The sequence below is a fragment of the Oncorhynchus kisutch genome, linkage group LG16, assembly GCF_002021735.2.
Source record: "Oncorhynchus kisutch isolate 150728-3 linkage group LG16, Okis_V2, whole genome shotgun sequence".
Classification (NCBI taxonomy): domain Eukaryota; kingdom Metazoa; phylum Chordata; class Actinopteri; order Salmoniformes; family Salmonidae; genus Oncorhynchus; species Oncorhynchus kisutch.
The window spans coordinates 319,389-331,731 of record NC_034189.2 but is presented as its reverse complement, the minus strand read 5'-3'; the positions used below and the strand labels follow the sequence as shown (position 1 = coordinate 331,731).

Sequence of the window (12,343 nt, the reverse complement as noted above, 5' to 3'; positions counted from 1 at the left end):
TTCACTCCAGACCTGTCTGCCCTTGACCAGCACAAAAACATCCTGTGGCGTTCTGCATTAGCATCGAACAGCCCCCATGATATGCAACTTTTCAGGGAAGTCAGGAACCATTATACACAGGCAGTCAGGAAAGGCTTTTTCAAACAGAAACGTGCATCCTGTTGTACTAACAAAATGTTTTGTGAAAAGTCCATGGAGAACAAGAGCACCTCCTCCCAGCTGCCCACTGCACTGAGGCTAGGTAACACGGTCACCACTGATAAATCCATGGAGAACAAGAGCACCTCCTCCCAGCTGCCCACTGCACTGAGGCTAGGCCACACGGTCACCACCAATAAATCCATGGAGAACAAGAGCACCTCCTCCCAGCTGCCCACTGCACTGAGGCTAGGTAACACGGTCACCACCGATAAATCCATGGAGAACAAGAGCACCTCCTCCCAGCTGCCCACTGCACTGAGGCTAGGCGACACAGTCACCACTGATAAATCCATGGAGAACAAGAGCACCTCCTCCCAGCTGCCCACTGCACTGAGGCTAGGCGACACGGTCACCACTGATAAATCCATGATAATCCATAAGCATTTCTCAACGCCTAGCCATGCTTTCCTCCTGGCTACCCCAATCCCGGCCAACAGCTCAGCACCCCTCGAAACTACTTGCCCGAGCCTCCCCAGCTTCTCCTTCACCCAAATCCAGACAGCAGATGTTCTGAAAGAGCTGCAAAACCTGGACCCATACAAATCAGCTGGGCTTGACAATCTGGACCCTCTATTTCTGACACTATCCGCCGCCATTGTCGCAACCCCTATTACCAGCCTGTTCAACCTCTTCCATATCGTCTGAGATCCCCAAGGATTGGGAAGCTGCCGCATTCATCCCCCTCTTCAAAGGGGGAGACACCCTGGACCCAAACTGTTACAGACCTATATCCATCCTGTCCTGCCTATCTAAGGTCTTCGAAAGCCAAGTCAACAAACAGATCACTGACCATTTCGAATCTCACCATACCTTCTCTGCTATGCAATCTGGTTTCAGAGCTGGTCACGGGTGCACCTCAGCCACGCTCAAGGTACTAAACGATATCATAACCGCCATCGATAAAAGACAGTACTGTGCAGCCGTCTTCATCGACCTGGCCAAGGCTTTCGACTCTGTCAATCACCATATCCTCATCGGCAGACTCAATAACCTTGGTTTCTCAAATGACTGCCTCAACTGGTTCACCAACTACTTTGCAGACAGAGTTCCGTGTGTAAAATCAGAGGGCCTGTTGTCCGGACCTCTGGCAGTCTCTATGGGAGTATCACAGGGTTCAATTCTCGGGCCTACTATTTTCTCTGTATATATCAACGATGTCGCTCTTATTTTATTTTAACTGGCTTGCCTATTTAAATAAAGGTAAGAACAAATTCTTATCTTCAATGACGGCCTAGGAACAGTGGGTTAACGGCCTGTTCAGGGGCAGAACGACAGATTTGTACCTTGTCAGCTCGGGGATTTGAACTTGCAACCTTCCGGTTACTAGTCCAATGCTCTAACCACTAGGCTACCCTGCCGCCCCGCTCTTGCTGCGGGTGATTCCCTGATTCATTTCTAAGCAGACGACACCATTCTGTATACATCTGGCCCTTCTTTGTACACTGTTAACTAACCTCCAAACAGCTTCAATGCCATACAACACTCCTTCTGTGGTCTCCAACTGCTCTTAAACGCTAGCAAAACCAAATTAATGCTTTTCAACCGTTCGCTGCCCGCACCCGCCCACCCGACTAGCATCACTACTCTGGACGGTTCTGACCTAGAATACACAGACAACTCCAAATACCTACGTGTCTGACTAGACTGTAAACTCTCCTTCCAGACTCACATTAAGCATCTCCAATCCAAAATTAAATCTAGAATCGGCTTTCTATTTCACAACAAAGCCTCCTTCACTCACGCCGCCAAACTTACCCTAGTAAAACTGACTATCCTACCGATCCTCGACTTCGGCGATGTCATCTACAAATTAGCTTCCAATACTCTACTCAGCAAATTGAATGCAGTCTATCACAGTGCCATCCGTTTTGTTACCAAAGCGCCTTATACCACCCACCACTGTGACCTGTATGCTCTAGTCGGCTGGCCCTCGCTACATATTCGTCACCAGACCCACTGGCTCCAGGTCATCTACAAGTCTATGCTAGGTAAAGCTCTGCCTTATCAAAACTCACTGGTCACGATAACAACACCCACCCGTAGCACACGCTCCAGTAGGTATATCTCACTGATCATCCCCAAAGCCAACATCTCCTTTGGCCGCCTTTCCTTCCAGTTCTCCGCTGCCAGTGACTGGAACAAATTGCAAAAATCGCTGAAGCTGGAGACTTACATTTCCCTCACTAAATTTAAACATCAGCTATCTGAGCAGCTAACCGATCGCTGCAGCTGTACATAGTCCATCTGTAAATAGCCCACCCAATCTACCTACCTCATCCCCATATTGTTTTTATTTACTTTTCTGCTCTTTTGCACACCATTATCACTACTTACACACCATCATCTGCTCATCTATCACTCCAGTGTTAATCTGCTAAATTGTCATTACTTCGCTACTATGGCCTATTTATTGCCTCAAGTCCTCACACCATTTGCACACACTGTATATAGATCTTTCTTTTCTATTGTGTTATCGACTGTATGTTTATTCCATGTGTAACTCTGTGTTGCACTGCTTTGCTTTATCTTGGCCAGGTCGCAGTTGTAAATGAGAACTTGTTCTCAACTGGCCACCTGGTTAAATAAAGGTGTTCTCAACTGGCCACCTGGTTAAATAAAGGTGTTCCCAACTAGGCTAGTTGGGAACACCTTTATTTAACCAGGTAGGCTAGTTGAGAACACCTTTATTTAACCAGGTAGGCTAGTTGGGAACACCTTTATTTAACCAGGTAGGCTAGTTGGGAACACCTTTATTTAACCAGGTAGGCTAGTTGAGAACACCTTTATTTAACCAGGTAGGCTAGTTGGGAACACCTTTATTTAACCAGGTAGGCTAGTTGGGAACAAGTTCTCATTCAACAACGTTGTAGTAAACTTGTAATGTTGTTGTGGTAACGTGGTAATGTTATCTTTCAGACCAAGTACAACATGACTCTGGACCATCGCTCTAGAATCTTCCAGAACCTCAACGGAGCCATCGGTGAGATACACCTAGTACTCCCACTGCTGGAACCCCAATTCTGCCTCCATCTTCTCTGTGTTGTCTGAAGTGTGTTTAACTAACCTACATGTTATTTTCTCCCTACACACACCTAAACATACACACACACACAGAGGAGGTGGTGCTGAAGTTTGAGAAGGCTCGTGTCCGTGCGAGGAACGTGGCCTATGACACACTTCCTGTTATTATCCATGGCAACGGACCCACCAAGGTAACCAATCCCGGCACAGCATCAGAACTTTGGGTCAATCTGGGTAGTGTACTATATACAGTGGGGCAAAAAGTATTTAGTCAGCCACCAAGTTCTCCCACTTAAAAAGATGAGAGGCCTGTAATTTTCATCATAGGTACACTTCAACTATGACAGACAAAATGAGAAAAAAAAATCTGAAAATCACATTGTAGGATTTTTAATGAATTTATTTGCAAATTATGGTGGAAAAAAAACTTTTGTTATTGACCAAATAGTTTATCTCGATACTTTGTTATATAACCTTTGTTGGCAATGACAGAGGTCAAATGTTTTCTGTAAGTCTTCACAAGGTTTTCACACACTGTTGCTGGTATTTTGGCCCATTCCTCCATGCAGATCTCCTCTAGGGCAGTGATGTTTTGGGGCTGTTGCTGGGCAACGTGGACTTTCAACTCCCTCCAAAGATTTTCTATGGGGTTGAGATCTGGAGACTGGCTAGGCCACTCCAGGACCTTGAAATGCTTCTTACGAAGCCACTCCTTCGTTGCCCAGGCGGTGTGTTTGGGATCATTGTCATGCTGAAAGACCCAGCCATGTTTCATCTTCAATGCCCTTGCTGATGGTTTTACTCAAAATCTCACGATACATGGCCCCATTCATTCTTTCCTTTACACGGATCAGTCGTCCTGGTCCCTTTGCAGAAAAACAGCCCCAAAGCATGATGTTTCCACCCCATGCTTCACAGTAGGTATGGTGTTCTTTGGATGCAACATTCTTTGTCTTCCAAACACATGAGTTGAGTTTTTACCAAAAAGTTATATTTTGGTTTCATCTGACCATATGCCATTCTCCCAATCTTCTTCTGGATCATCCAAATGCTCTCTAGCAAACTTCAGACGGGCCTGGACATGTACTGGCTTAAGCAGGTTGACACGTCTGGCACTGCAGGATTTGAGTCCCTCGCAGCGTAGTGTGTTACTGATGGTAGGCTTTGTTACTTTGGTCCCAGCTCTCTGCAAGTCATTCACTAGGTCCCCCTGTGTGGTTCTGGGATTTTTGCTCACCATTCTTGTGATCATTTTGACCCCACGGGGTGAGATCTTGCGTGGAGCCCCAGATCGAGGGAGATTATCAGTGGTCTTGTATGTCTTCCAGTTCCTATTAAGTGCTCCCACAGTTGATTTCTTCAAACCAAGCTGCTTACCTATTGCAGATTCAGTCTTCCCAGCCTGGTGCAGGTCTACAATTTTGTTTCGGGTGTCCTTTGACAGCTCTTTGGTCTTGGCCATAGTGGAGTTTGGAGTGTGACTGTTTGAGGTTGTGGACAGGTGTCTTTTATACTGATAGCAAGTTCAAACAGTTACCATTAATACAGGTAACGAGTGGAGGACAGAAGAGCCTCTTAAATAAGAAGTTACAGGTCTGTGAGAGCCAGACATTTGCTTGTTTGTAGGTGACCAAATACTTATTTTCCACCATAATTTGCAAATAAATTCATTAAAAATCCTACAATGTGATTTTTCAGGAATTTTTTTTCTCATTTAGTCTGTTATAGTTGAAGTGTACCTATGATGAAAATGACAGGCCTCATCTTTTTAAGTGGGAGAACTTGCACAATTGGTGGCTGACTAAATACTTTTTTGCCCCACTGTATATGTAGGGTTGGGTAGTGGACTATATATGTAGGGTTGGGTAGTGGACTATATATGTAGGGTTGGGTAGTGGACTATATATGTAGGGTTGGATAGTGGACTATATATGTAGGGTTGGGTAGTGGACTATATATGTAGGGTTGGGTAGTGGACTATATATGTAGGGTTGGGTAGTGGACTATATATGTAGGGTTGGGTAGTGGACTATATATGTAGGGTTGGGTAGTGGACTATATATGTAGGGTTGGGTAGTGGACTATATATGTAGGGTTGGGTAGTGGACTATATATGTAGGGTTGGGTAGTGGACTATATATGTAGGGTTGGGTAGTGGACTATATATGTAGGGTTGGGTAGTGGACTATATATGTAGGGTTGGATAGTGGACTATATATGGAGGGTTGGATAGTGGACTATATATGGAGGGTTGGGTAGTGGACTATATATGTAGGGTTGGATAGTGGACTATATATGTAGGGTTGGATAGTGGACTATATATGGAGGGTTGGATAGTGGACTATATATGGAGGGTTGGATAGTGGACTATATATGTAGGGTTGGGTAGTGGACTATATATGTAGGGTTGGATAGTGGACTATATATGTAGGGTTGGATAGTGGACTATATATGTAGGGTTGGGTAGTGGACTATATATGTAGGGTTGGATAGTGGACTATATATGTAGGGTTGGGTAGTGGACTATATATGTAGGGTTGGGTAGTGGACTATATATGTAGGGTTGGGTAGTGGACTATATATGTAGGGTTGGGTAGTGGACTATATATGTAGGGTTGGGTAGTGGACTATATATGTAGGGTTGGGTAGTGGACTATATATGTAGGGTTGGGTAGTGGACTATATATGTAGGGTTGGGTAGTGGACTATATATGTAGGGTTGGATAGTGGACTATATATGTAGGGTTGGGTAGTGGACTATATATGTAGGGTTGGGTAGTGGACTATATATGTAGGGTTGGATAGTGGACTATATATGTAGGGTTGGGTAGTGGACTATATATGTAGGGTTGGATAGTGGACTATATATGTAGGGTTGGGTAGTGGACTATATATGTAGGGTTGGGTAGTGGACTATATATGGAGGGTTGGGTAGTGGACTATATATGGAGGGTTGGGTAGTGGACTATATATGGAGGGTTGGGTAGTGGACTATATATGGAGGGTTGGATAGTGGACTATATATGTAGGGTTGGGTAGTGGACTATATATGTAGGGTTGGGTAGTGGACTATATATGTAGGGTTGGGTAGTGGACTATATATGTAGGGTTGGATAGTGGACTATATATGTAGGGTTGGGTAGTGGACTATATATGTAGGGTTGGATAGTGGACTATATATGGAGGGTTGGGTAGTGGACTATATATGTAGGGTTGGATAGTGGACTATATATGTAGGGTTGGATAGTGGACTATATATGTAGGGATGGGTAGTGGACTATATATGGAGGGTTGGATAGTGGACTATATGTATGTAGGGTCATTACCTGTGTAAAAGAGGGTTATATTAGGGTCAGAGACAGACCGAGAGGAGGGGTTATATTAGGGTCAGAGACAGACCGAGAGGAGGGGTTATATTAGGGTCAGAGACAGACAGAGAGGAGGGGTTATATTAGGGTCAGAGACAGACAGAGAGGAGGGGTTATATTAGGGTCAGAGACAGACAGAGAGGAGGGGTTATATTAGGGTCAGAGACAGACAGAGAGGAGGGGTTATATTAGGGTCAGAGACAGACAGAGAGGAGGGGTTATATTAGGGTCAGAGACAGACAGAGGAGGGGTTATATTAGGGTCAGAGACAGACAGAGGAGGGGTTATATTAGGGTCAGAGACAGACAGAGGAGGGGTTATATTAGGGTCAGAGACAGACAGAGAGGAGGGGTTATATTAGGGTCAGAGACAGACAGAGAGGAGGGGTTATATTAGGGTCAGAGACAGACTGAGAGGAGGGGTTATATTAGGGTCAGAGACAGAGAGGAGGGGTTATATTAGGGTCAGAGACAGACAGAGGAGGGGTTATATTAGGGTCAGAGACAGACAGAGAGGAGGGGTTATATTAGGGTCAGAGACAGACTGAGAGGAGGGGTTATATTAGGGTCAGAGACAGAGAGGAGGGGTTATATTAGGGTCAGAGACAGACAGAGAGGAGGGGTTATATTAGGGTCAGAGACAGACAGAGAGGAGGGGTTATATTAGGGTCAGAGACAGACTGAGAGGAGGGGTTATATTAGGGTCAGAGACAGACAGAGAGGAGGGGTTATATTAGGGTCAGAGACAGAGAGGAGGGGTTATATTAGGGTCAGAGACAGACAGAGGAGGGGTTATATTAGGGTCAGAGACAGACAGAGAGGAGGGGTTATATTAGGGTCAGAGACAGACAGAGGAGGGGTTATATTAGGGTCAGAGACAGATAGAGGAGGGGTTATATTAGGGTCAGAGACAGATAGAGGAGGGGTTATATTAGGGTCAGAGACAGACAGAGGAGGGGTTATTTTAGGGTCAGAGACAGACAGAGAGGAGGGGTTATATTAGGGTCAGAGACAGAGAGAGAGGAGGGGTTATATTAGGGTCAGAGACAGACAGAGAGGAGGGGTTATATTAGGGTCAGAGACAGACAGAGGAGGGGTTATATTAGGGTCAGAGACAGACAGAGAGGAGGGGTTATATTAGGGTCAGAGACAGACAGAGGAGGGGTTATATTAGGGTCAGAGACAGACAGAGAGGAGGGGTTATATTAGGGTCAGAGACAGACAGAGGAGGGGTTATATTAGGGTCAGAGACAGACAGAGAGGAGGGGTTATATTAGGGTCAGAGACAGACAGAGGAGGGGTTATATTAGGGTCAGAGACAGACAGAGAGGAGGGGTTATATTAGGGTCAGAGACAGACAGAGAGGAGGGGTTATATTAGGGTCAGAGACAGATAGAGGAGGGGTTATATTAGGGTCAGAGACAGACTGAGAGGAGGGGTTATATTAGGGTCAGAGACAGACAGAGAGGAGGGGTTATATTACTATTATTTTGACACTTTGTGCTCATTTCCATTTATTTCCATTTACCCCCCCCCCCCCCAGCTCCAGTTGAACTACCTGGGTAACTATGTCCCGACTGCCTGGACTCACGAGACCGGCTGTGGGATCTGTGACGACGACCTGATATACCTCAACGACACGCCTGTACGTACCTGTGTGTGTGTGTCTCTGTGTAGGATGAAGACATGCCCCTGGTGTGTCTGTCTCTGTCTCTGTGTAGGATGAAGACAGGCCCCTGGTATGTCTCTGTGTAGGATGAAGACATGCCCCTGGTGTGTGTCTGTGTAGGATGAAGACATGCCCCTGGTGTGTCTGTCTCTGTGTAGGATGAAGACAGGCCCCTGGTATGTCTCTGTGTAGGATGAAGACATGCCCCTGGTGTGTGTCTGTGTAGGATGAAGACATGCCCCTGGTGTGTCTGTCTCTGTGTTCATGTCTCTGTGTCTCTGTGTAGGATGAAGACAGGCCCCTGGTGTGTGTCTCTGTGTAGGATGAAGACATGCCCCTGGTGTGTGTCTCTGTGTCTCTGTCTCTGTGTAGGATGAAGACATACCCCTGGTGTGTCTCTGTGTAGGATGAAGACATGCCCCTGGTGTGTGTCTGTGTAGGATGAAGACATGCCCCTGGTGTGTCTGTCTCTGTGTTCATGTCTCTCTGTCTCTGTGTAGGATGAAGACAGGCCCCTGGTGTGTCACTGTGTAGGATGAAGACATGCCCCTGGTGTGTGTCTCTGTGTCTCTGTCTCTGTGTAGGATGAAGACATACCCCTGGTGTGTGTCTGTGTAGGATGAAGACATGCCCCTGGTGTGTCTGTCTCTGTGTTCATGTCTCTCTGTCTCTGTGTAGAATGAAGACAGGCCCCTGGTGTGTCTCTGTGTCTCTGTGCAGGATGAAGACATGCCCCTGGTGTGTCTCTGTGTAGGATGAAGACATGCCCCTGGTGTGTGTCTCTGTGTCTCTGTCTTTGTGTAGGATGAAGACAGGCCCCTGGTGTGTGTCTCTGTCTCTGTGTAGGATGAAGACATGCCCCCGGTGTGTGTCTCTGTCTCTGTGTAGGATGAAGACAGGCCCCTTGTGTGTGTCTCTGTGTAGGATGAAGATAGGCCCCTGGTGTGTGTGTGTGTGTCTCTGTGTAGGATGAAGACATGCCCCTGGTGTGTGTCTCTGTGTTCATGTCTCTCGGTCTCTGTGTAGGATGAAGACATGCCCCTGGTGTGTGTCTCTGTGTTCATGTCTCTCTGTCTCTGTGTAGGATGAAGACATGCCCCTGGTGTGTGTCTGTCTCTGTGTAGGATGAAGACATGCCCCTGGTGTGTCTCTGTGTAGGATGAAGACATGCCCCTGGTGTGTCTCTGTGTAGGATGAAGACATGCCCCTGGTGTGTCTCTGTGTAGGATGAAGACATGCCCCTGGTGTGTGTCTCTGTGGAGGATGAAGACATGCCCCTGGTGTGTGTCTCTGTCTCTGTGGAGGATGAAGACATGCCCCTGGTGTGTGTCTCTGTGGAGGATGAAGACATGCCCCTGGTGTGTGTCTCTGTGGAGGATGAAGACATGCCCCTGGGGTGTGTCTCTGTCTCTGTGTAGGATGAAGACATGCCCCTGGTGTTTCTCTGTGTTCATGTCTCTCTGTCTCTGTGTAGGATGAAGACATGCCCCTGGTGTGTCTCTGTGTACATGTCTCTCTGTCTCTGTGTAGGATGAAGACATGCCCCTGGTGTTTCTCTGTGTTCATGTCTCTCTGTCTCTGTGTAGGATGAAGACATGCCCCTGGTGTGTCTCTGTGTTCATGTCTCTCTGTCTCTGTGTAGGATGAAGACAGGCCCCTGGTGTCTCTCTGTCTCTGTGTAGGATGAAGACAGGCCCCTGGTGTTTCTCTGTGTTCATGTCTCTCTGTCTCTGTGTAGGATGAAGACATGCCCCTGGTGTTTCTCTGTGTTCATGTCTCTCTGTCTCTGTGTGGGATGAAGACAGGCCCCTGATGTGTCTCTGTGTTCATGTCTCTCTGTCTCTGTGTAGGATGAAGACATGCCCCTGGTGTATGTGTCTGTGTTCATCGTTCAGCCGACTCCCTTCCTGGAAGAGTTTCTAGAGAGACTGACCACCCTCAACTACCCAACCAGCCGCATCAGACTGTTTATACACAACAACGTTAGTACACACACACACACACCATCGCACACACACACGCCATAACACACACATCACACCATCCTACAAGTGTCACAGGACTCGTCTGAAGGTAACCCATACAAATTAATGGTAGTATGGAGATATACACTGCTCCAAAAAATAAAGGGAACACTAAAATAACACATCCTAGATCTGAATTAATGAAATATTCTTATTAAATACTTTTTTCTTTACATAGTTGAATGTGCTGACAACAAAATCACAGACAAATTATCAATGGGAATCAAATTTATCAACCCATTGAGGTCTGGATTTGGAGTCACACTCAAAATTAAAGTGGAAAACCACACTACAGGCTGATCCAACTTTGATGTAATGTCCTTACAACAAGTCAAAATGAGGCTCAGTAGTGTGTGTGTGGCCTCCATGTGCCTGTTTGACCTCCCTACAAAGCCTGGGCATGCTCCTGATGAGGTGGCGGATGGTCTCCTGAGGGATCTCCTCCCAAACCTGGACTAAAGCATCCGCCAACTCCTCAGCAGTCTGTGGTGCAATGTGGCATTGGTGGATGGAGCGAGACATGATGTCCCAGATGTGCTCAATTGGATTCAGGTGTGGGGAACGGGCGGGCCAGTCCATAGCATCAATGCCTTCCTCTTGCAGGAACTGCTGACACACTCCAGCCACATGAGGTCTAGCATTGTCTTGCATTAGGAGGAACCCAGGGCCAACCGCACCAGCATATGGTCTCACAAGGGGTCTGAGGATCTCATCTCGGTACCTAATGGCAGTCAGGCTACCTCTGGCGAGCACATGGAGGGCTGTGCGGCCCCCCAAAGAAATGCCACCCCACACCATGACTGACCCACCACCAAACCGGTCATGCTGGAGGATGTTGCAGGCAGCAGAAGTTCTCCACGGCGTCTCCAGACTCTGTCACTTCTGTCACATGTGCTCAGTGTGAACCTGCTTTCATCTGTGAAGAGCACAGGGCACCAGTGGCGAATTTGCCAATCTTGGTGTTCTCTGGCAAATGCCAAACGTCCTGCACGGTGTTGGGCTGTAAGCACCACCCCCACCTGTGGACGTCGGGCCCTCATGGTATCTGTTTTCAGACTGTTTGAGCAGACACATGCACATTTGTGGCCTGCTGGAGGTAATTTTGCAGGGCTCTGGCAGTGCTCCTCCTTGCACAAAGGCGGAGGTAGGGGTCCTGCTGCTGGGTTGTTGTCTTCCTACGGCCTCCTCCACGTCTCCTGATGTACTGGCCTGTCTCCTGGTAGTGCCTCCATGCTCTGGACACTACGCTGACAGACACAGCAAACCTTCTTGCCACAGCTCGCATTGATGTGCCATCCTGGATGAGCTGCACTACCTGAGCCACTTGTATGGGTTGTAGACTCTGTCTCATGCTACCACTAGAGTGAAAGCACCGCCAGCATTCAAAAGTGACCAAAACATCAGCCAGGAAGCATAGGAACTGAGAAGTGGTCTGTGGTTATCACCTGCAGAACCACTCCTTTATTGGGGGCGTCTTGCTAATTGCCTATAATTTCCACCTGTTGTCTATTCCATTTGCACAACAGCATGTGGAATGTATTGTCAATCAGTGTTGCTTTCTAAGTGGACAGTTTGATTTCACAGAAGTGTGATTGACTTGGAGTTACATTGTGTTGTTTAAGTGTTCCCTTTCTTTTTTTCCTTCATCTGAAGGTAACCCATACAAATGAATGGTAGTATGGAGATATACATATACATATATATACCTTGTTTCATGTGGTTAATTGTCTGTCCTTTTTTTGCCATTTCTGGATGTGTTATTCAATGTGTTTCTATGGGCTATAGTAGGAAAGAACAAATTCAATATGTTATCAAATCATGAATTTAAATAGTTTGTCGATACCTAAAGGGGTCTTACAATTCAACATCACATTGCTAAATGATCTGTGACCTTCTTCAAACAATTCCACCTGTCAGTTTAGCAACGCCCTCCCACGGCATAGACTTTTAAAGGTTTTAACCGTGTGAGATGGTGTGAGATGGTGTGAGATGGTGTGAGATTGTGTTTAATGGTGTGAGATTGTGTTTAATGGTGTGAGATTGTGTTTAATGCTGTGTGAT

The 12,343-nt window shown here is 46.6% G+C and overlaps 1 protein-coding gene across 1 annotated transcript in view; it reads left to right on the top strand.

Annotated features, from left to right (window-relative positions):
* Positions 1–12,343, top strand: part of plod3 (procollagen-lysine, 2-oxoglutarate 5-dioxygenase 3) — a 79,201-nt gene that overhangs the window by 18,697 nt on the left and 48,161 nt on the right. The window contains exons 6-9 of the mRNA XM_031791493.1: positions 3,118–3,181; positions 3,316–3,413; positions 8,133–8,234; positions 10,109–10,240. Of these exons, the coding sequence (XP_031647353.1) occupies positions 3,118–3,181; positions 3,316–3,413; positions 8,133–8,234; positions 10,109–10,240 (396 nt within the window). The remainder of the gene's footprint in view (positions 1–3,117; positions 3,182–3,315; positions 3,414–8,132; positions 8,235–10,108; positions 10,241–12,343) is intronic.